The sequence below is a fragment of the Lethenteron reissneri genome, chromosome 48 (genome assembly GCF_015708825.2).
Source record: "Lethenteron reissneri isolate LAM-NWPU_2019-01 chromosome 48, ASM1570882v1, whole genome shotgun sequence".
Lineage (NCBI taxonomy): Eukaryota > Metazoa > Chordata > Hyperoartia > Petromyzontiformes > Petromyzontidae > Lethenteron > Lethenteron reissneri.
This window is the reverse complement of record NC_083826.1, coordinates 665,927-690,054: the sequence shown is the minus strand read 5'-3', so window position 1 is coordinate 690,054 and position 24,128 is coordinate 665,927. Positions and strand designations below refer to the sequence as shown.

At 48.4% G+C, this 24,128-nt stretch overlaps 1 protein-coding gene across 1 annotated transcript in view; it reads left to right on the top strand.

Annotated features, from left to right (window-relative positions):
• Positions 1-13,668, top strand: part of LOC133354697 (arrestin domain-containing protein 1-like) — a 113,020-nt gene extending 99,352 nt beyond the window's left edge. The window contains exons 6-8 of the mRNA XM_061571749.1: positions 7,019-7,195; positions 9,337-10,162; positions 13,574-13,668. Coding sequence (XP_061427733.1) covers positions 7,019-7,195; positions 9,337-10,162; positions 13,574-13,668 — 1,098 coding nt within the window. The remainder of the gene's footprint in view (positions 1-7,018; positions 7,196-9,336; positions 10,163-13,573) is intronic.
• Positions 13,669-24,128: the final 10,460 nt, after the last annotated feature.

Below are 24,128 nucleotides of genomic sequence, written 5' to 3'. Positions count from 1 at the left end.
TAGGGAGCACGCGAGGAATGTGTGGCCGAGGGATGGTATTGTGGGGGCAGTCGAGAGGTCAATCGGGAGAGGGCGCTTATGGCGATGGCCGCCCCTGCTGCAGCAGCGTGGGAGCCAATGGCCTGAAATTCGTTGTCCTTGCGCTCGACTCGCCGCTGTGCGATTGTTTACCATTAGACCGGCCGGGAGAGGGTGTAGTTGTGTGGGGTTTTCTATGAATGTATTTCATCGGATTCTTTTGGGATAGATTTTAATTTTTTACGCTTAATCGGCAACTCTTTCAAAAGTAGTTTGATTGGGTATTTCGAATCTGTTCCGTACACAAGTTTCTAAATCGTAATAAATCTTGGGCTGTGCCGATTTGGGTTTTCTATCCGCGTGAAAACCCAGGCTTCATTCCTTTGCTGAATATTTTCTCTCAACTTGGGGTGTGTCTGTTTTTTTAATAGGGTGGTGCAACCAAATCTATTGTTATACTGTACTCCTAAGCTCCTCTTTGTCTCTGCTGTCCCTACTTTCCAAACCCACGCTGACCAACTTGGTCAAAACAGTCAAATAACCCCGCAACCCACACAGCGTGGGGGGGGGGGGGGGCTTTATTCCAGCAGTACATTCCTAAAAAGCCTGAACGTGTACATATCATTGGTCTAAGAATTGATGTGTGTGCACATTCTTCATTGAAACTGGAGTCAATGTGGAGAAGTGAAGCCTTGTAATCAGTTGCAGGAATGTTGGACCATGCCCACTGCAGTTTTTGTCTTGAGACTCAGAGGTTGTCAGATGTGTGTACGTTGAACTTCTTTGACACCGCACGTAACCAGCCGCGCTAATCGGAGGTGCAGAGTGAATGGACAAATTTAAATGGACAAGTGTGGATGATGATGATGGTAAATGGACACGCGTTCATTATTATCACTGTCATCGGCCATCATCTATTGACTGCTGCATGAAGGCTCCCCCAAGGCATCACCACCTCTAATGGCCTCCTGCACACAGGTGGACTTCATGGCTCCACGTCCGTGGTTTATTCCCTCTCAGGAGTGTTCTCGCCTTGGGCTGCCACTGTCATTAGTATCGGCCGCCGGACGTGATCTTATTTCATATTTACCGAGTGCCTTAGCTCAGGGCGCTTCACATTGTTTAAAGAATGGTGAAAAATATAGAGAATTAGTTGGCAGAGATGTGCAAGGGCTGAGGAATGAGTGACCATAACAGAGGTCACATAGGGGTCATGAAAGAGCAGGGGAGGGACGGGAGGGAGTGGGGGGGGGGTAAGGGGAGGGAAGAGGAATGGGAAATGGGAAAGAGGTGAGGCTTTGAGAGAGGAACAGAAGGAGGTTAAGGAGGCGGGGGGGGGGACTGCTTCATGTACAGGTCGGAAGAAGAGGAACAAGACCTCTTGTAGCGACGTGACCTTCCCAAGCCCATTATCATTATTATTATTAACGTTCAGCGGCATGTCTCTTACCGGCTCGTCTTCTCTGCTTCTCGCGTTCCCCTTCCTGTCACTGTAATTGCAAGTGTGCACTTATCCATGTTCCTTTGTGCACGCTTTTAGCTTTTGTTCCATTTTCTTGGTGAATGTTCATGTTTTTGAACTATATGTCATAGCAGTTAAGTGTTCGCTATATTGGGAATACATCTTTTAAAATTGTTGTGCTTATCAATCGTTTGTTTGTTCTTTGTATAACAGTAGTCCGCTGTGGGCCAGTGCAAATCAGCACTTTACAATTGGTAATATTATCCGTGCACATGTGACTTTACAAGAAATTGGCTGTCTGCAATTCATTGGAGGTGGTGATCTGCTAACTATTATTATAGCATTTTTTATCTTACCATATAAGGCCCACTGAGCTATCTTGCTTTTTTTCAGAAGCGCCCTGGCCACAAATGTGGCTTATCACGTGGACATTTATCGCAGCCAAATACTCTAAATGCATATTTCTAAATGTGTAGGGAAAAATTAGAGGACTGGGAGAAAAATCCACATGACCACGGGGAGAGAATATGCTCCAAATATACAGCAGCAGGCGTCAGGGCCGCGATCAAACCCTCGACCTCCTGTACACCAGGCGAGGTAGTTAACATCTCCTAGCCACCATGGTGGTGGTGATGATGCATAGAAGATAGGCCACTTGATGTGCAATGCAGAGAACCTCACTATTCAGGTCACGTCTGCGAATGTCAGCTGTTTACGACGAACACAAAAGACATTGCGTTAAATCATGTTCCTTGTCCTTAAGTGATTGTGGACAAAGGATGACCTTTGTAACGCATGACCAATTTTCAGTTTTATGACAGCTGTCCCAGTACCTTGTGCCATTGACTCCATCACTAAACATTAACACTGCTCAGATTGACTAGCAGCTGATTGAAATGCCAACGCAGCATTTAAAAAAACTCATGGTTTTCAACAGTCGTCAGGTTTTTTTTCCCATTCGCGTTTTATGTCGGTGCACCCTTTGCACCGCGAAGACGCCTCGATGGCAACGTTGTAACGATCAACACTCGTACAGCGCTGCAAGACAGCGAAATAGATCTCGGGCGTAGTTGAAGATTCGATTTTTGGTTGATGGGCACAGCGCTTGTGCCTGTCCCCAACTGCACAGTCGAGGCCAGTGCCAAGCCCAGTCAAGGCCACATCCTCCAGACAGTGAAAACAATCTCATTTTGTAGAATGGAAAGTACCAAATACTTTCAACCTACTTTTAAATAATACATTTGCATAAAACTGTCTTACAATACAAATTTTGGGGAAAAAGCCGTATAGTTTACCTTTCAATAAAAGGTATCAATCGGTCAATATTGACAAATTTCACGCGAAGTTACCATTTTGAGAAATTACACGTGACCAGGTGGAAACACGACCCAGGTTCTCAGACCACGGACACCCCGAGACCAAACCCCTGAGAGCAAGTCAAGAACAGAAGCTGAGACAATGTTCTGTGACTCACGACGACGTGTAGCTCAAGAATTGGCTTGGTGAGTTTTTTTTTTTTAAGTGGACAATATAAGCCACAAAACAAATATCTCTTATCTGCCAGATGTTTTAACTGGTCGTGAGGGGAGTGCCCTAGTGACATTCCTGCAGTGCCTCTGCCGTACTTCTCGATGTGTCACAGTGGTGACCTCAATATGCAAAACCCCTGACCGTAACTGCCCATGCTCTTTTTTTTCAATCAATAAAGTTTCACGATCATTGTGCACCGCCTGTGGCACACTGCTCAAGGCACGTGCAAGATGACATATGGTTGTTTTTGTCAGCTGTGCCTTCCCTTTATGTACCCATGTCACTTCCATCGTCAACGATATCATGTCCCCTCAATGATCTGGATGAGTGGTGCCACGGTGGCGAGATGTTAACTGCCTCGCCTGTTATGCAGGAGGTTGTGGGTTCCATCCCGACCCTGATGCCTGCTGTATATTTGGAGTTTGGGTGTCTCTCTCCCCGTGGTCGCGTGGATTTTTCTCCGGGTCCTCCAGTCTTTTCCTCCACATTTATGAACATGCGTTTAGAGTATTTGGCTGCTATACATTTCCATATGATAAGCCACTTTGTTGAGCTATCATTTGTGGCCAGGTCGCTTCTGAAAAAGAGCTTCATAGTTCAGTGGGCCTTGCCTGGTAAAATAAAAATGGTTTTAGTTTAGGTTAGGGTGTCGTCTTCACTGTGTTTAATTCAGAAATTTGATTCAACGGTTGCTGCGACTGCGCAGGTTTTCACGGTTGTGCTCTACATGTCTCTGAGGTGTTTTGGGGTTGTACCTTGCACTGGTGACCATGGTGTCTGACGTTTTCGCTCCACGTGCTGGGAGCTTGAGGAACATCAGGAACGATTCAGTTATTGTACAACGTGTTGTTCGGCATGATGTCTGACGTTTCGCTCGATGGGCTGGGAGCGTTTCTTCAGGAACTGAATTACTTTGGGAATATATATATTAATTGACCTCTCCCATGAACGTTAAAATACTTTCTGAACCAAATGACTGTATAATGTTGGTACGATATTGTTATGTTAGTTGTTTGTGAATCAGAAGTGCTAATCCCAGAATGCAAGTGCCATGTTGATGACTTGAATGCTGTACACAAAGAAGACACCGAGTTTTATTCAACAGCTGCCTCCAAGAAATAAATCACAAATTTCAGGTGGAAAAACAAGCAAATCACCACAAAGTTTAATCAGTTTATTTTGTATGTTTGAACTTCTTTCACACCGGATGTAGCCAACTGTGCTAATCGTAAGTTTGGGAAAATACAACAAACTAAACACAATATACAGTTCTAAAGAAATGAGATCTCAATCTAGATTTAGAATCGGTTAGCTCCAGTGGCTTGCTAATATTGGAAGGGAGAACGTTCCAGGTGGCCGCAGAAGCTGCCCCCTGAAAGCACGCGATGCAGTGGCCATCTTTGTTCGATGGCTAGGTAAAAGGTTCGATGCCAAGCTAAAAGGTTCGATGGCTAGCTTAAAGGTTTGATGGCTAGCCTAAAGGTTCGATGGCTAGCTTAAAGGTTTGATGGCTAGCCAAAAGGTTCGATTCCAAGCCAAAAGGTTCGATGGCTAGGTTAAAGGTTTGATGGCTAGCTTAAAGGTTTGATGGCTAGCCAAAAGGTTCGATGCCAAGCCAAAAGGTTCGATGGCTAGGTTAAAGGTTTGATGGCTAGCTGAAAGGTTCGATGCCGAGCTTAAAGGTTCGATGCCAAGCCAAACGGTTTGATGGCTAGCTTAAAGGTTCGATGGCTAGGTAAAAGGTTTGATGGCTAACCAAAAGGTTTGATGGCTAGCTAAAAGGTTTGATGGCTAACCAAAAGGTTTGATGGCTAGGTTAAAGAGTCTCGGCAAAGTCCCACAGGTGGGTTCACATTCCCTGGTGTCGCTGTGCTGCCTGAGAGTTGATGGCTCAAGGGAGACACCTGCTGGTTCCGCAGTCTTGAAGGTCACGTTCTTAATAACAGGCAGTTCACCAGTGTCTGGTTAGCCTGAATGCTAATGAGACTGTCAAAACTGGTCCAAGATTTGCTTGTTTTGAACCAATGCTGCTGATGAGACACTCCCAGAAGGCTGTGTGGCCGATGGATTGTCACAAAAAAATACTTAAATATATTTTTATGTAGAGGGACAAATATGAGAAGGATGGATTTTTTATTTTGCTATTCAAATTTTCTGTAACGATGTTGAATGATTATCGCGTGTTATGTTTAATAATAATGGTTTTTAGTTGTCCAGGAAAGCCTCTTTTTCAGGAGATTATTGCATTTTGACGTTTGGTAAATTCTGTCCATGAGTGTTGGACACTGGAAGAAAGCGGGCAAGCTGGCGAAATGCCATGCATACGAGGGGACACCATTCAAAGCTCTGAACAAAAGTATTCAACAATCCATAGTCTCTACCCCCATCTCCTGGCTAGGTGACAGACCACCAGTGCGTTCTGGAGTTTCAGTCGTGTACTCGTGATTTAAAACCTAAAATAGGCCACAGAGCAGCACTGCCTTAACGGCCTCTCTTCCGTTGCAAGCTTTGTCAAAGCTGTTTTAAATTTAGCCTCGTTAATATCGGGTTTGTAATTAATTTCTCGACTTAAACATTTTCAATTATCAAGCATACAATATCTTGAGTGGTGTTTTCGGTTTAATCATATTTTTTCTCTTCTTTATAAAATATTCTTGTCGCAACCGGAATGGAGGCAGCTCGCAGTGTTCTGCTTTCCCTCTGTATTTCTCTCTGCTATGGATCGGGACCAGGCAGCGCAGTGGCGCGCAGTGGTTAACACACCACACCATGAAACTTGCCCTCTAACAGCTAACATTGGTGGCGACTGATATGGTCATGGGTGCCCTTCCCCCCCATTAACAACCCGCATTGACGAGCGTGGTGAAGTATGGTCTAACGACATGGCATTGGGGAGGCATTCATCCAGCAGTGGATTAACAAAGGGCTGTAAATCATGATAATTTGATATCATTAAACAAAGGGCCTTTTCCGCAAACGTTACTCCAGAGACTTCTAACATCTGGTCCTGACATCACACCGCAGTACAGGTTTCCATATTTGCTTAATTTGGATTTCAATGGATAAGATTTAGTAGACGTGAAAAGGTGGATTGTAGTGCATTGCTAAAATGCGGTTGGGAAGTAATGGCTGGGTAGCGAGAATGCGTTGTCAGAGCGTCGAAGCCGGCACTGCTGAAATTCTGGGTTTCAGTCGATGACGATGAAACTGAGTTCTTGTGTCAGCCTGGATATCAGCGACTGCACAAAGACATCTTTAAATATGAAATTTGACTTAATTTGGAAAATTTCCAGCTCTAAGGATAGCAACTTTTTCAGGTTGCTTTGTGTGCAATAAACATTTATAAAGCAGGGCGTTGTGGGAAGGTGTACCCACTGCTGAGTGAATGGGAGCTAAATGAGGGAATCTCAGAAGTAGTGCTCTGATTTCACCAGAGGCCTTTCTCAAACTTGCGATGATGCCATTTTCTGATAGAATTCCCAGATAACGTGTTTGTTCATCTCTTGACATGACATCAATATCCACGCTAATAGAAACATTAAAATAATTTATGTTGTAGTGGATTTGTATAGATTTACGTTGGACTATTTATTTAATGAAGTGACCCGATTGGTTACTTTATTGTCACCGTTTGGACACTGAACACCAACACTAATGCCCAGATCTGTATCATTGGTTTTTTTTAAAGTATTGTTTTGTGCTGCATACAATTTGGGCTCTTGCGTTAAAAATGACAAGTGCGCCGCGGGTCAGGGTCCACATCTGATGCGCGCGTTTATTTGAGTGTTTCCTTGCACACACACACCTGACTAGCACGGTTGGCTACGTACAGAGCGAAAGAAGTTTCACATACATCAGTCGAGCTTTCGTTAATATGCCGGCTTGCCAGCTCGCTCGACATACAAGGCATTGTTTTGTCAATGCCACGGCCTCATTTACCTCTCCTTGACCCACGATTAACCGCACATTCCACCTAACCACCAATTTACCGTGTACCGTCCCTCCCAGATGGTGACTTACAGGGGCAAGCGCGACATCGTGGACCTGACCACGCTCGTCACAAAGGACGGTGGCAGCGTCGGGCCCAAGCAGACAACGCAGTGGAAGGAGCGCTTCTCCGTGCCGGCGTTGCCCTGCTCGGAGTTACCCGGCTGCAAGCTCATTTCCCTGGAGCACTTTGTGCAGGTCCCCACGCACAGCGCCCGCGGTCACTCGTCGCGGTGCTCGTACGGTCACGCGTCGTAGCGCCCGTGGGTCACGAGTCGTATCGCCCACGTGGTCACTCGCGTATCGGTGCGGCCCGGCGGTTGGCGTGTTTTGACGCTTGTTGCGAGACGTTTCGTTTGCTGTCGAACGTCTTGGAAGAAAAACTGATCACTTACACGTATTTCATCAGAACGGGAAAGGGTTAAGAGATGTGCTCATTGGTGCGGCCAGATAAAAAAAAAATTGGGGTGGTGAATTCTGGGTTATTTGGGTCAGAGGCTTTTGTGCACTGAGCTAACACTACAGCAATGGTATGATTTATGTAAAATTATAAAATTTTAAATTTCATTGAAAGTCATATTTAAATAATTTATGAATATATCGCTTAGTTTTGTGCATATTGCATGAAGTATAAAATTACAATATTTACACGGGGTGTGGCGGAGCGGTGGTCCGGAGGTTACCAGCGTGCTGCGCCACGAACCCCGGGGGCTCCGAGTTCGATTCCCTGCCGCGGCAAATATCAGTGGTGAGTGATATGTGAACCAATCCTGCCCCGTCGCCTGCCTTAACTTGGCCCACCCGCACTGACCAGCCTTGCGGTGTATGGTCAGCAACCCCATGGCAGATGTGGCATCAAGAGGCCTTTACATTATGAGGTCCCACTCATTACACACAAAGTGCTTGCCACAAATTACCCACAATACCTTGGTGATCTCGTCAAGGAACATAAACCATCGTCACGCGAACTCCGGTCATCCTCTCGCAGCAGCGGCTTTTGGCTGGCCATCAAACAAAGACGGTCACTGCATCGCGTGGCGCTTTCAGATGCGCTTCTGCGGCCGTCTGGAATGCTCTTCATTCCAATATTAGGAAGCCGCTGGAGCAATGCACTTTTAAATCTAGATTGAAAACTCATTTCTTTAGAGCTGCTTTTTGTGTTTAGTTTGTTGTCTTTCCCCCGCACCTCTGATTAGCACGGTTAGCTTCGTTACGGTGCGAAAAAACGTTCTGCATACATACGTACATTCACTAATGGAGTGGCAAAAAAGTTGCTGTACATGCATTGTATACACACATACTACAGATGTATACACAGAACAACATTGACAGACTACTGTCAGCGAGTGCGTGGCACACGCGACGATGGTGTGGCCAGAACCACGTCCGCGTTCTTTCATTAGCACTCTGCGTTCTCGCACCACGGTACCAGCTACGGATTAAATCGGGGTGAGTCAGTCCCACGGGGCGACTTTGCCCCAGGTGTTGTGCGTAGCTGGTAATTGAATCCAGGTCACCGCCAGGATCGCAGCGCAGGCGCGTAAGCCCCTGCCACGCCGCTCGCTGGTCACGCGGCACGCCTTACACTGGAGCAGCGTGCTTACGGACGTCCGGTTTAAAGGGCCTGCGTTCTCAAATTAGTAATTGTGAAGGTGCTCGTCTGCGTTAGTGGCAGTGAACCAGTGGTGTAAATTACACTTTACTATGGCAGGCACCAGGCTATCTACAGAGTGACCAGTGTTGGTTTTCACAAAGTGGTCCTTATATATTTTGTATGTAATGTATATGCATCGGCATATGACGAAATCACCTGGAAAAATATGCTCTAACTCATCAGATACCAAGCAGTTTTAATCCTGGATAGTGCTTGGATGGGCCATCACTATGCACAACAGGTTGCTATGGGCTGCTGCCGGGCTTGTATGGTAGGTAGCAAGTAGTCGTTCCGTAAAATCCCGTGTTGCCCTGTACTTCTGTGCTCCTACATCTATGCTTCCTGCTTTCACCCACCCACGCTGACCAGCATGGTGAAGTATGGCGTACGGAGGCCCTCATCCAGCAGTGAACTGACAAAAGAGATTACGTATATGCAAAGACAAAAACCAAGATTCCCTGATATCGTTAACAGACTTTTGGGGCAAGTACTCTGTATCCAAGTGGCGATGTTTACACGTCGCACCAGGTACTAATTTAAAGCTGAGTCGACCTAGGGGAGGGCCATGACCAGTTCAGATAATCGTCACCGGTGTTGGTCGTGAGCGTGAATCGAACTCGGCTGGCCGGGTTCGTGCTCTGTCCAGGCTTTTCAACTCTGCCTACGCCGTGCACGCCGCGTTCAGGTCTCCGTCAAGTCGCTGGACCTCACGGTGCGCGTTCCCCTCCTCATCGGCAACGTCCCCATCGAAGGCAGCGAGAAGCCGACCCTCCCGGCGGCCGCGCCCGCCCGTCCTGCCGAGGCCGCGCCGCCCTCCGACCCCGTGGCGCCATCCCAGCCTCTGCAGCCGCAGCCGCAGCCTCTTCCCGAGCCGGACTACCCGACCGCAGCGGATCCGGCGCCCTCGTTCAAATCCCCGGATCCCGACGTGGGCGAGCGGCCCTCGCCCAGCGCGCCCCCCATGGGGTTCGCCGACTTCCCGCCGGCCTACGGCGACCACCCGCCACCGACGGGGCTCTACCCGGCCCTGCACGGGGCCCCCTTCCCGCAGCTCCCCACGCCGCCCCCCTACTGCCTCTACCCCGACGCGGCGGCCCTCGGATCGACGGGGCAGTTCGGCTACTCCGACGCGGCCGCGTTCCGCCACGAGGCGCAGCCGTTGCACGCGAAGGCCGCGCCGATGCCGGCGGCCACGTCCGAAGGGAGCCTCGGGCCCGGCCCCGAACGGCGCGCGATGCCACCGCGCGGCCTCGGCTCCTCGGCGATGGCGGCGTCGTCCTCCTTGCCGTCGCTGCCGGCCGTGGTGCCCGCGGGGGGAGAGGACGGCGGAGAGGGGAGCGGGGAGGCGGCGCGGCGAGGGTCCAACAACCGCCTGTCTGGCTGCGTGCCCACGCCGCTGGCCCTCGCCATGGGAACGGCGCTGCCCTCGGTTCCCGTGCGGAGGCCGTCGTCCGAGGGGGGGGCGGCGTCGTCGTCGGGGGCGCCGAGACCGGCGAGGCCCAAACCACCCGGTCGGTAACGCCGCCGCCGCCGCCTCCGCCGCCGTCTTCGTGCACGCTTTTGTCTCCGTCGGTATCGTTCACCGTGCGGTCGACGCCAGTGGTCTGCCATCATCAGTAGTCATGCTGTTGTAATTATCAGTCAATTGCTATGCACGTCGTCACCATCATCATCGTTATTTATGATTAATTGACGTCATTCCCAGTGTTATTTATAATCATTAAGCTTGTAATAATTTCACGTATTATCATCATTTAGCTTGACCATAATCATGATAGTAATCACCTTTATAATTAGCATTATTCTAATCGCCATTATCATTAGCATCATCGTCATCTTCCAATGGTCAGAGTGCACTATAATAATCATTGTTAGTCCACTGCTGGATGAAGGCTTTGTCCTTGTCCAGTGTTGGCTCCTTAATGCGGTGGGCGGAGCGAGGGGTAGCTTCGAATCCGATTCTGGCATCACTCGCCACTGATGTTAGCCGTGCTCAGGCATTCAGCTTGGGTGGCCAGGTTCATATTGCGGTGTGCTCACCGCACTACACCAACACCACTCTCCATGGCCCCTGTTTAAAGCGGAAGTATAGAGGTTAGGGACTGACAGCCATTCCTTCAGTTTATTCACACAATGCTATAATTTGTTACCTTTGTAATGCGGGCGTAAATGGGCGGGGCGGATATGACGATCCGAGAGGGAGGAGTCAGGGTGACGTGGGGGAGAAGTTATAGCGGGGAGACAGGAAGCTATCTGGGTCAGTCGGGGGAGTGAAGGGTGGTGAACACGTTGGGTGGTCGCCGTGCCTCAGCCTGGTTGCTGAGGGGCTCATGACGGCGCCAGCCAGCGGGGTGGAAGAGAGAGTGGAGGATTGAGGTAGGAAGTGGCGAGATAGCCACAGAGGCCACGAAGGGCTGAGGTAGGAAATGGCGAGATAGCCACAGAGGCCACGAAGGGCTGAGGTAGGAAATGGCGAGATAGCCATAGAGGCCACGAAGGGCTGACATTGGGAGGTGGCGAGATCGCCACGCACGGAGGAACAGGGAGCAGAGATGGAGCTGCTGGGGGAGCAGCCAGAGGGCTGTACCAAGAGCCTGCAGCGGAGCTGCAGGAGCGTGGAAGGCTACGGGAGCGAAGGCAGATGTGGGGCTGCCAGGGAGAGAGTCTCAGGAGGAGTGCCGTGTGGGAAGGAGAACGCGAACCCCAAATAAAGGACACGGAGTCAGCAAGAAGTGTCTGAGTCCTTTTATTACACCTTGACAAGAAATAACATTGAAAATAGTTTCGATTTAAAGCTTTCGTGACTGCAGGGATTCATCTTCTTGGTTCTTTCGGTAAAGTCACGTAGAATGGAAATAATAAAATAATAAAAATAAAACATAATAAAATAATTTTCACTACATTTCGGCCACAACGCAAGCAGCCGTCCTCAGGTGGAGAACAGGTCTGTCGAGAAGACAGTCTGAATGACACACCCCAGGCTTGGAGCGTCTATTTAAGCTGGGATGGAGGGGGGAAGAGCGCCTTGACAAAATAATTTGAATATTAGCATATTTATGGGAAATGCAGATATGCGATTAGTACTACTTGTGAAATGCGTAGGAGGTTTGGCGGTGGGTTAAAGTCATATTATGCCCCTGCATTATGGAGGATAATCCTGCATAATGCACGGGCATAATACCACCTCCATGGATCACAAACGTGGCAGCTGAGAGAGAGAGCAATTGGGACATCTCATCACCATCTCAGATTTGCTGAGAACTTTGACAACAAATAGAAATTAACGACAGGAAATTATTAAATAACTGGGTAAAGGAGACCTAGACAAGGTAATGTCATACAATGTCATCTTAATACCTGCACAGACAGAATAACAAGGGCAATATAACACTATATAGGGAGGCCCTCATCCAGCAGTAGATTGACGAAAGGGCTGTTTATGTGTATTATTTGTGTTTTTTTAAATGTTATATGGGTTCAAGTTTATTTGGTTCAACCAGGTGAGCAGTCAAGGGACTAGGAATGAGTCATATTGGCAAGGGTGACCTGCGGCATTAGTATGGCAGTAGGGTACCATTATTGCTACGTACAGTCTCAATTGAGTAAGACGTGTTTTTGCCTGTGGAGTAATGATCACCACACTGGACTTGGAACCTAGAGTTTCGCCGGTTTTGTCTCCCTGCATGGCAGTATAAATGCGTACAGCTGGTTTATAAAGGGGTGCACCGCAGTTAGTCCGATTGGCATATCGCGTGCGGTGGGGTAGAGTGTGGGCACTTCCACTTCTACCAAGATGTACGGCCAGCGAGGACGAGTTGGCCCTACACCTTGCAGAGAGCTTCTCTAGAATTCCTTCCAGTGGAGGACCTACTGCCAGCAGTAACGTGATTAGGACATTGCAGGGCTGCTCCTGTACCTTTACTTACCTTTTACAGTCTCCACGTGAACATCCGTTGTGTGTCAGCACGTGCACAGGGCGGTGTGCGCGTGTCGCAGTCGGTGAGACCTCCAGTGACCTGCCCTTATTCTCATTCGATCGCTCGCAACTCCAGTTCACGCGAGCCCAGTCCGGACCGCGTGTCTGCGGAAGAGAGCCTCTGTGTGTGCTTGAATCTCTGCGTGAATGCCGCACGCCGGAGGAACGCGCCACCGGCTTGACGACGTGTCGGGTTCTGAATCCTGATGTTCACTCTCCATCAATGAAACCCCTCGACTCGAATGAGCTTGCCAGGCCAGGCACGTGGCGGCCGCCGTCGCTGTTCGATTAACTCTTATCGTCTGGTTGGCCTCCTTAGCTCGATTGTGATATTTACCCGTCGTTTGCATTCCTCATAAATAATCGATTCTTGGGTGGAGCGATGATATAGTGGTTAGATGGGTGTGCCATGAACTTAGCCACCTAAGTTCATGGCATACCATGGCTAACAATCGGTGGAGAGCGCTACATGTGACCCGGTCCTGACCTCCCCCCTCCCCTTTACCCACCTGCACTGACCAGCGTGCTGATGTGTGGTCAGAAAACCCAAAAGACCGAATATGGCATGGGGAGGCCTTCATCCAGTGGTGGGTTGAGAATGGCTGGAATTAGTAATTATTTGTACATCAGACATATTGGTGCATTGATGGATCATTCACATAATACTCAATAATGAAATGAATGAACCATGGCATGCTTACTGAGGCTCATCATGTTTAGAACTGTATCCATTCACTTGCGAATTGAGCAGTTTACAACTCGCCGCCGCTACGCCACTCGAGCGACTGAGCCAAGGCCCCGGCGTGACGCTCACGAGCGCTCTGCTGTTTCAGGGCGGCGGGAATGAGGCGCATTTTTCCGTGACTGAAACCGAGCAACTATCTGAATAATCCTGTCGCCCACTGCATGCCCCAGCTGACATTCTCCCTCTCTCTCTCTGCCGCAGCTCCCCCCCCACACATGCCGTCGCAGCAAGGCCTGCGTCCAGTCACGGAAGAAGTAAAGGCGATGAGCGGAATCGCGGGACTGACAAGAGCTTGAATGAGAATCGTTTTTTATTTTTATGGATCCACAGAGTATGAAATGGTAAACAATGCAAACGTTAAGCTGCCTGACTTGACTGCGTGGGGGCCTCGCGCCGTTGAGTGGATCCGTGGGGGCTTTTAGGCTTAACGAGACGTATCACGGCAAAGAGAAACGAGCTAAAGAGATTAGCACTCAGAGAGTTGGTGGTAATCGAGCAAAAGGCAGCGATGGGAAGCTTTGTTTAAAACTGTGATTGTGTGACCAGCGCAAGCGACTGATTCGCAAAGAATGCACACGGCATTGTACTTGCACTGAGCCTTGCATGAGTCCTTCAGGAGATTGTGACTCACGACCTTCAGCTTCCCTATGGACCACTATGTTAAAAACCCAGCAATATAATCGACAGGGCACTTTATATGTTTGTACACACGATGCAATATACTGGGTGTCAATACAAGTATGTCTTCGTGTAATAATACAGCAGCAGTGGCACAGAGTTGTTTGCACACTATGGCTGGGTTCCCAGCCAAGGCTAACATCAGTGGCGAGTGATGTCTGAACCACTTGTCCTGAGTTCCCCCCTCAATTAACAATCTCACACTGACCAGCATGGCGAAGTAGGGACAAACAACCCCCACAATTCACATGGCATGGGGGGGGGGGGGGGGTAGACCTTTGATTGACGAAGGGGTTGATTACTATTGTAAGATACAATCGGACTGCAGTTTGATAAATGTTTAATACGGCTATAGATCATATAGGCTTGGGAGTGTGAAGACTTTGTCATGAGCCTCATCGCTCTGGAGCTCCACATGTCTGCCCACCGTGGTATTGGCGAGATATTTCGCACGGGTATTTCAGAGAGTCCAGGACTCTTTGGAATCACCCTGCATATCCGGCTGTGAGTGTTAAAATGCTTCTGGTCATTGTTATCGAAGGTAGCTCCAGGTTTTAGAGATGTTTGTGGAAACAATGAATGAACTTTACATAACCCCAACATTTCAACAACACCGTTTAAACCAGTTGCCAAACTTTCATTCTTTAATAATTGTTGAAATTTGGTATGAAAACCCTGAATAATGTACACGATTCCACTCGCAATCGCTGAAGCCACGCCACTAGTAGGGGGTCTGTGCGCTGTGCCACACTGCAGCGGCACTGGGGTTAGTTCCCCATCTGAGAGGATGTGTTCCCCCCACAAATATCTCTAGGAATGCAAATTCGGGAAAATTGGGTCCCCATCCCTATATATTGAACCCCAATATTTTTTTTATTTTTTACAACAAACTGATCTTTGCACATGAAGTTCCAAACCCATGCATTCTTAAACATGTTTGTGAGACACCTGGCTGTTTTTCTTTCAGTGTAATTAATTTTTTAATCCATTTCCGAAACAATGTAGCCCAGAGCCCCAAATCGGTAACCCCTAACCAAAAACCTAAGCCTGACCCAAACCTGGGGTACATAAAAACAATTTGTTTGGTTTCTAGTTTATCTTTACCAGGTAAGGCCCACTGAGCTTTCGAGCTCTTTTTCAGAAGTGACTGGGCCACAAATGATAGCTCAACGAAGTGGCTTATCACGTGGAAATTTCTAGCAGCCAAATCATCTAATCGTGTGTTGTAAATGTGGTCGGAAAAACTGGAGGACCTGGAGAAAAATCCATGCGGCCACGGGGAGAACATGCAAACTCCAAATATACAGGCGTTAGGGTTGGGATCGAACCCACGACCTCCTGTATACTAGGGCTGAACGATTTGGGGAAAATATCTAATTGCGATTTTTAGTTAAATAAATAAAAAATAATACATAAAGTTATAATAATAAATAATAAACCAATAGGACTTTTCAAATCGCAAAAAATCGCAGCCTTTGTGATTTGCTAATCGCATTGTTTCAAATTTCGATTTGAAATCGATGAATCGTTCAGCCCTACTGTATACCAGGCAAGGGCAAATATATGCATTGTCCTGGAACAGATATTGAGGAGAACCAACATTGACGATTCACAATGGTCAATGTGAGCTGCACTGCCTCACCTCTCTCCTCTCCGTGTCACTCTACGGGCAAACGCTCGCTCGCACGGATACACAACGGGGCTGTTCGTTTATCCATTGTCGCGCCGCGTTAACGGATTTAAGCTTCACCTCGTCGCTCTCATTTAGGGATGTACCCGCCGATCGTGACTTAGTCCTACTGTGAATGTACAGACGGTGCCTTGCGTGTGGGATTCGCAAGCGTGCGTGCGTGTGTCTGCAAGTGCACGGATGCACGTCAGCATATGCCGAGTGGTGGCTTTCGGATTGACACGCCGCTCGACCGTTCTGCACGTGGGTCTGGGTTCGAGTCCTAGCTATGCACAATTCCCGTGGCGTTTTCTATCTCCGCCAAGGTGGTAGACTTCGCCTGAAAAAATAGAGTACCACTCATGCGGTTCACATCGGCATTGGCAACAAGAGGAACGTGACTTGGCATACGTTGGTGCCAGTTTCTATGCCCTTATTTGTCGCTGTGCCAGCCTCGATCGCCGTTTGCTCGCTGCACTGGCTCTGGCAATCTGGGAAGTCTGATGGAGGAGATTGTTTTTTAACACGTAGGCTTTCGCGACCAATATCGCCCATAATAGAGGTTCTTGGGTTAGATCGCGTAGATATATATTATGGAGAAGTCTTACTGTTTCGTTCCTTATAGGAACGAAACAAATCTGTCTGTCGCCTGATGAAGCTAGTTGTAATTACTGGCAAAGCGTCGTACTCAGATTGTAAATGTTGTGGCTTGGCTCTCCAGCACGTTCTGTTTACGTGACAACCCTTACTAGTTGGCTGTGTCGGGTGGTGGCGGGTTTTAACCCCACATTTATTTATTTACGCGATCTAACCCAAAAACCTATTTTATGGAGATTGATTTTAGCTGCTCCTGCTACGAGCTCTGTGTGCGTGCGTGCTTGCATTTCAGCGCTGTGCCTTATTCGTGGAGATGGAGAGAAACGTGCAAGAAGCCTTGCCTTCCTTGTCACACCGCAGCTAATATATCCCAATTCATGTCTCTCACAGCCTGTTAACAAACTAGCCGAAGTTGCCCCTGATTATCGATAGGTCTCAGAATCTTAGCAGGCTCCAGCCTTAATAGTGCTTGGGTGGGTGACTCCCATTTGCAAAGCACTGACCAGAGTGGTGAAGTATGGTCAATTACCCTTCACTGGTCCCACAAAGGCGTGGTAAGCCCGCATCTAGAAGTGAATGGACAAAGTGGACTATATGTGTACATGTTTATGGACATTTACATTATTTTTGGTTCAGAAAGTTACCAGGATAATTTTGGTTTGGATAGTTAGTGTTTCGCCTTCTTATAAGCTATTGGACCAGAGTCCTTGGCCTTGTGTCCTTCTGATGAAGAGTGTAGTAGGAGTTCGCTGTTGTAGGACTCTTCCTTAGTTTGTTGGCAATTAAGACAATATGCAAAAACAACTGGGCTAAGCCATATTGGGCCCGGAAGTGGAGAACGCTTTGATAGGAGTGAGTTATCTTGTAACGGATATAAATGCCACTGCAGCTGATGATGCTGTACAAACAGGGAAGTGCATTGCCAGCAAGAGGAATTCGTTTTGGGGATTTTTTCAGAGGTGAATCGGAGTGAGGTGGGGGGGGGAAGATGGCTATGGGGTACAGACGGACACGGCTGGACTGTGAAGGCGCGAAGTCGTCGGGAGGCAGAGAGAGAGGACAGCCTTGAACCTGGACGGGAGAAATATCTGCAGTGCGTACAGCCCCTCAAGCAGAGATGGCCAGTATCTACATTACATGTAGTTAGAGTCTTACATTTTGTTATATTTGTAATTTGCAAGTAATGCTCCAAAATTTCACGCAACCTAAAGCAATTGGTATTTAAAAAAAATAATCCATATCACATAAAGTACCCTAGTAATTTGTAACGTGAATGTATTTTGCCTGTTTCGGCCTGCAAGGAGGGAGCTCCCCAGACTGGACGGGGCAGCAACAGTAGCGGGTGTGTGGTGTGTGTGGGTGTGTGTGGGTGTGTGTGGGTGTTTGTGGGTGTTTGTGTGTGGGTGGTGTGTGTGGTGTGTGGTGTGTGTGCGTGTGTGTGTGCATGTGGGCATTATATTTATGCAAATGAAAAAAAGCACAGGGGCTCAACAAAGATTGAGATTGAATGCTGCTGCCTGCTTGAGGTGGTGGGCACACCCAGGTGGCCCTGCAGTGGTCATCGCCACTGAGCCAGTTCGCCTGGACAAGCTCTCCTATTGGCACGATGGACATCATGTGTTCCCATTTTGTCATCGTTATTGATTTTTATATTCTTTGTTCGAAACAGAAACATTTTCATATTGGAACTCTGAGAGAACAGAACGACATCCACTTAATGTCAGTGAACGGCCTCAGGAAGATAGTATCACAGAACTACTTCTGAAGTCTCTTCGCTTGTGTACCGGTTAAGCTCAGTGAGCGTTGCACATTTTAGATGCCCTGTTAAGAGTGTTTGTCAAATCGCAGTCACACCAAAAATGCGCTTTCCAAAGAGCGAAATTAAGCGACAAGGTGACTACAAAATTGCGTGTGTAGTCAGGATGAACTTAACTGAGACTGTAAACTCTGTATGTGTGAGAACCTGGTTTAATCACGGGTGCATGAAACAACTTTGGTGGCATTTCTCGGAGCTTATTCTTTAAATTGGGTTTCATTAAGGAGGGAAAATCAGTTGCTCCTTGTGACATCTGCAGGATCTCAGTGGTACTGGCGCGCACTCTTCAGTGTCCGCTGTCCCAGAGGCTCCGGGCCGCTTGTGCGCGCCGCTCATTCTTCCTCTCGTCGCTGGCTGATTCCTGCTGGGGGCTGTTTCGCCGGAGCTTGCCGTGTGCTGTGAGAAACAAAATCACGTTCAGGAACCCGTGGCATCACCAGCAGCAGCAGCCGTAGGCCATTGTGTGCCAATTTCCCAAAATGCCACATAAAAAAAAAATTACCTTCCACAATTTGGCATTCGGTTGGAAGCGAGTAATGCACACTGCACTGTGAACCCCCAAAACCCAAGCTCGATTCCCGGTCACAGCCAACATTGATGGTGGGAAGTTATATTCTGAGCTGTTCCTCAACCCCTCCTACCCACCATCCCGTGCCGACGAGCGTAGGGAAGTAGGGTTAAACAATCTTCCCGTGAATGATATGCCTTGAAGGAGACCTGTATCCAGCAGAGAACTGTGTTTATTGTTGTTATAGTAAAATTAATTACACTTGTATGTAAAAAGGCATTACATTCAATTGAGTTTCTGTGATCGCCATGCCCAACACTGCAGACTGAGTGTCCTTCGTTTATAGTGGATGGGTCTGCAGTTACAAAGGGAAGGCATGGGGGTGGGTCAGCTCACTGCACCGCACAGCCGATTAGGTGATTATGTAAGGGATGAAAAAGTTCAATATACATACACACAGCATACACACACACAGCATACACACAACATACATATACACAGCATACACACACACAGCATACACACACACAGCATACATACACACAGCATACATACACACAGCATGCACACAGCATACACACACACAGCACACACAGCATACACACAGCATACACACAGCATACACACAGCATACAGCATATACACAGCATACAGCATATACACAGCATACACAGCATACACACAGCATACATACAGCATACACACACAGCATACACAGCATACACACAGCATACACACACACACAGCATACACACACAGCATACATACACACAGCATACACACACACACAGCATACATACACACAGCATACACACACACACAGCATACACACAGCATACACACACAGCATACATACAGCATACACACAGCATACACACACACACAGCATACACACACACACAGCATACATACACACAGCATACACACACACACAGCATACATACACACAGCATACACACACACACAGCATACACACAGCATACACACAGCATACACACAGCATACACACACAGCATACATACAGCATACACACAGCATACACACAGCATACATACAGCACACACACACACGTGTATAGTCGACTCTGCCTTAGTGACGCATCTTGCTCGGCAATTGACAGGCTGTTTTCCGAGGACCGCGTGTTGCGTTTCTTTCCCCCACGGTGCCCCCACTGCTGCTGCTTCTCGTGCCGCTGCTTCTTCTCGTGCCGCTGCTGCTTCTCGTGCCGCTGCTTCTTCTCGTGCCGCTGCTGCTTCTCGTGCCGCTGCTTCTTCTCGTGCCGCTGCTGCTTCTCGTGCCGCTGCTGCTTCTCGTGCCGCTGCTGCTGCTTCTCGTGCTGTTGCCGCTGCTTCTCGTGCTGCTGCTGCTGCTTCTCGTGCCGCTGCTGCTGCTTCTCGTGCTGCTGCTTCTCGTGCCGCTGCTGCTTCTCATGCTGCCGCTGCTTCTCGTGCCGCTGCTGCTGCTTCTCGTGCTGCTGCTTCTCGTGCCGCTGCTGCTTCTCATGCTGCTGCTGCTTCTCGTGCCGCTGCTGCTGCTTCTCGTGCTGCTGCTTCTTCTCATGCTGCTGCTGCTTCTCGTGCCGCTGCTGCTTCTCGTGCTGCTGCTGCTTCTCATGCTGCTGCTGCTTCTCGTGCCGCTGCTGCTGCTTCTCGTGCTGCTGCTTCTTCTCGTGCTGCTGCTGCTTCTCGTGCCGCTGCTGCTGCTTCTCGTGCTGCTGCTTCTTCTCGTGCCGCTGCTGCTGCTTCTCGTGCTGCTGCTGCTGCTTCTCGTGCTGCTGCTGCTTCTCGTGCTGCTGCTGCTGCTGCTTCTCGTGCTGCTGCTGCTTCTCGTGCCGCTGCTGCTGCTTCTCGTGCTGCTGCTTCTTCTCGTGCCGCTGCTGCTGCTTCTCGTGCTGCTGCTGCTGCTTCTCGTGCTGCTGCTGCTTCTCGTGCTGCTGCTGCCTCTCGTGCCGCTGCTGCTGCTGCTTCTCGTGCTGCTGCTGCTGCTTCTCGCACCGCGACGCTCCACGGCGTCTCCTCGTGCAGGGAACGCCGCCGGCGTCTTTGTGGCTTCTAATTGCGGGATTGTAACGAGTACGAGTTTGCACATAGAAGTCGTAGTCGTGTTGATGTATACGTGTTAGTGCACTTACACGCTGGTATATTCCCACCTGCGTTTTCGCATGCGTGAATGAGATTTTACGTTTGGAATAATTAAGTGGTTTTCAAATGGGTTGGCTCTTTTGTTCTGGAAGAACAGAAGTTGTACAAAGAGCCACTTGATGCCGAATTATATTTTACAACGAGGTGCATAAATATTTCACACGGCCATCTCATTCTTCACAGAGTTTTCTGACCAAACACCTATGGGGGATTAAAAAATAGAAATTAACCCGGGCCAGTTCAATGTATCGAGCTGTCGGTGAAGGATATGAAACACGAGACGTCGGTTCGCCTCGACATTCAAAGGGAGCATCCCTTGGCTTTTAGTGAGTAACCAAACTCCATTTACCACCATTCTCACATCCCAAGCAGCAGCAGCAGCAGCGGCCTGCCAGGGCCAGTCCCTGCTTAGCTTGCTGAGCTCCAATGATGTCCGCATCGAGAAGATGAGCACCACGATGGTTTTAATCATAATTGTTACGTAAATGTATTCTTGATAAAAAAAAAACGACTCCATGAAATTAGGTAATATATATGCAGGTATATGGCTTGAAATGATTTGGAAGCACAATGTAAAGTGTATGCAGTGATTTATTTTTAATTAACATAGTAATTATCCTCATTACCCAGACTTGTACACGCTTGTGTTAATCATTGACATGTTAGCATATTGAATTTTAGATTATTTACTCTTTTTATTTTGAAAATCCTATCACTGAGCCTGAATTATCCTTGCTTAATGAAACCACAGAAGCCTTGGCAATCAAAATGTTGAAGTGGTTGTGCGTTTGTTCTCTTTACTAAGCTCTTGCGTTCTAAGTGCAGTGTTTTGGGCTGAGCTCAGCATGTTGAGTGTTTCTTCTTGTTAGCTTTTGGCATGCACCACAGCAGACATCCTCACCACCACTACAAACACCTCACCACCACTACTACAGACACCTCACCACCACTACAGACATCCTCACCACTACTACAGACACCTCACCACCACTACAGACATCCTCACCACCACTACAGACATCCTCACCACTACTACAGACATCCTCACCACTACTACAGACATCCTCACCACTACTATAGACATCCTCACCACCACTACAGACATCCTCACCACTACTACAGGCATCCTCACCACTACTATAGACATCCTCACCACCACTACAGACACATCCTCACCACTACTATAGACATCCTCACCACTACTGTGGCCATCTTCAGGAGGTGAGTTGAATTGAATGGATGAAGATGCCCGCAGTAGTTCGTGGTAAAAGCTTGCAAGAAGAAATGCTCAACGCAGACTGGAGCGCCGCGCTTGGATTACAAGCGGCCACGAGAATAGACCCCTTCAAACGCGACCGTTTGATTGAGATACGAGAACCAAAACGTACATCTTTAGTCACACGTTCGCACTTGTGCTCGCAATGCCTTTAAACATCATACTCTCGTAACCTCGGTGTGCATTATGGACGTTTTACAAATTGATCAAACTGATTTTACCTGCTTTGGTGACTTGTCTCGTCATTATCTGCATCAGCTGATTGGGGCAGCTCGTGTATCCAAGTCGGCGAGCTCGTTGGTCCACAGTGTTGAGTTTGAATCCTCGTCATGGTCAACTCGGTCCCAGCATCGTCATCGTCGTTGCCATCATCATCGTCGTCGTGATTGTCATCATCATAATCATGATCGCAAACGTCATCATTCACCTTGATTCATTCTATGGTTTATAAATTAGCAGAATCTGTTTAAGATTCTACTTTTTGGACAAAATCAAGGTCGGTTCGTATGTCCAGCAGGCTGGGCCCTGCCTTAACGTGCAATTTCCACCACTTGGCCCGTTACCACCAAACGAGATGAGCAACATCCAATGCTCCTTAATGTTTTTACTTTTTACTTTTTTATTGCATTAGGATAATCACGTGTTATTGATAATGATATAAGTAATTGTAATTTTATACCAGTACAGTACGAGTAATGTGTGTTATCTTTAAATATTGTTAAGTCAATGCCTCTAATGTTGGCAAACGCAGCACTGGTGGTATGAGACTGTGATGCTGTAATGTCGGAGTGAGCTGCTTCAGCTGAGAGCCCGATGGTCGCAACACGTGGCTGGAGCTGAGATCAGTGGTGATCGAGAGCACGCGGCGGCGGCTGCCTTGTGGCTGCTGACAGTAAAGGAATGCAGTGGGCTCATCGTGACGACATCGATACACGCGACTGATAGGGCCGTGGCGGTAGCGGTCGAGTGTGCAGGCGGTGCAGCTGCACAGGGGCACACGGCCCGAGGTTGTCCGGGTGGCCAGAATGCAAAGAGGGGGGGGGGAGTGGGTCCCGGGGGGGTGGGTCCCTTGTAACTCGAGTCCTTCCACCAGAGCCCATGCCAAGCAGGCTGAGCCACTGGGTAAGGGCATCGTTGTGGAATCCACCTCCTAAGGGGAAGAATCGTTGCCCGTCAAACCAAAACGTTCCGAGTCGTTGCCTTGAAATGTCTCCACCGCCAATCCTCTACCTCCTTCCACCCGGCTTGAAGTTCGACGCGCACGGTGGCGTGAGCTCGTCGGTGGGTTGTGTGTGGTGGGGTAAAGCGTGGCGATACTCACCACCATTTTTTCAACGTTGGGGGGGAAATTTCAGTTTTACGGTGAAACGCAGTGGGGCGAGGGAGCTGAAGAGAGGCACGGAAAGCAGTGGGAGCAGTGGAGAGCAGTGAGAGCGGTGTGGTGCGGTGTGGTTCACAGAGAGCAGTGTGGTTCACACGGAGAGCAGCAGTGTGGTGCACGGCTTGATTCTGGTTGTTAGTGAGCGGGCGAGATGAATGCTTTGGGGGAATGGAAGTCTGAGGCTGTGCATTATTTATGATGTTATTATAAAATAAGTGTGACCGCAGTCCCTCTAGTGGCACGTACATCTGTCTCCTGCAAGCGGTTCTTTTAAAAATTAACGGGTTTAGATTTGGCTGCGATGTGTTAAGTTGCCTCTATAATTGCTTTTGTATCGAGTGGAGGCAGTTTTGTTTGCGAGTCGGGTTTAAGAAAACTGCAACAATCAATGTATCCGGCTGTAAGCGTGCTTATTTACTGTATTTAAATAAAATGTCATTGAATAATTGCACGTGTGTGTTTATGTTTTAATGCAGTAATTATAGCTATTATTTTCCCAGGCATGCATTGCCTCGGATGAGTAGACATTTGAGTATGAAGGTTAAATGCGACAAGTCAGGATACACAAGCCCCTTACTGAACAGGACGCGTCTTCCGAAAGCCAGCGAGGAAATAAAAGTCGTCACCCGGCAAAACATTTCCCCACCGTCGTAAATGCGATTAATATGGCACAGAACCCGTCAACATTTA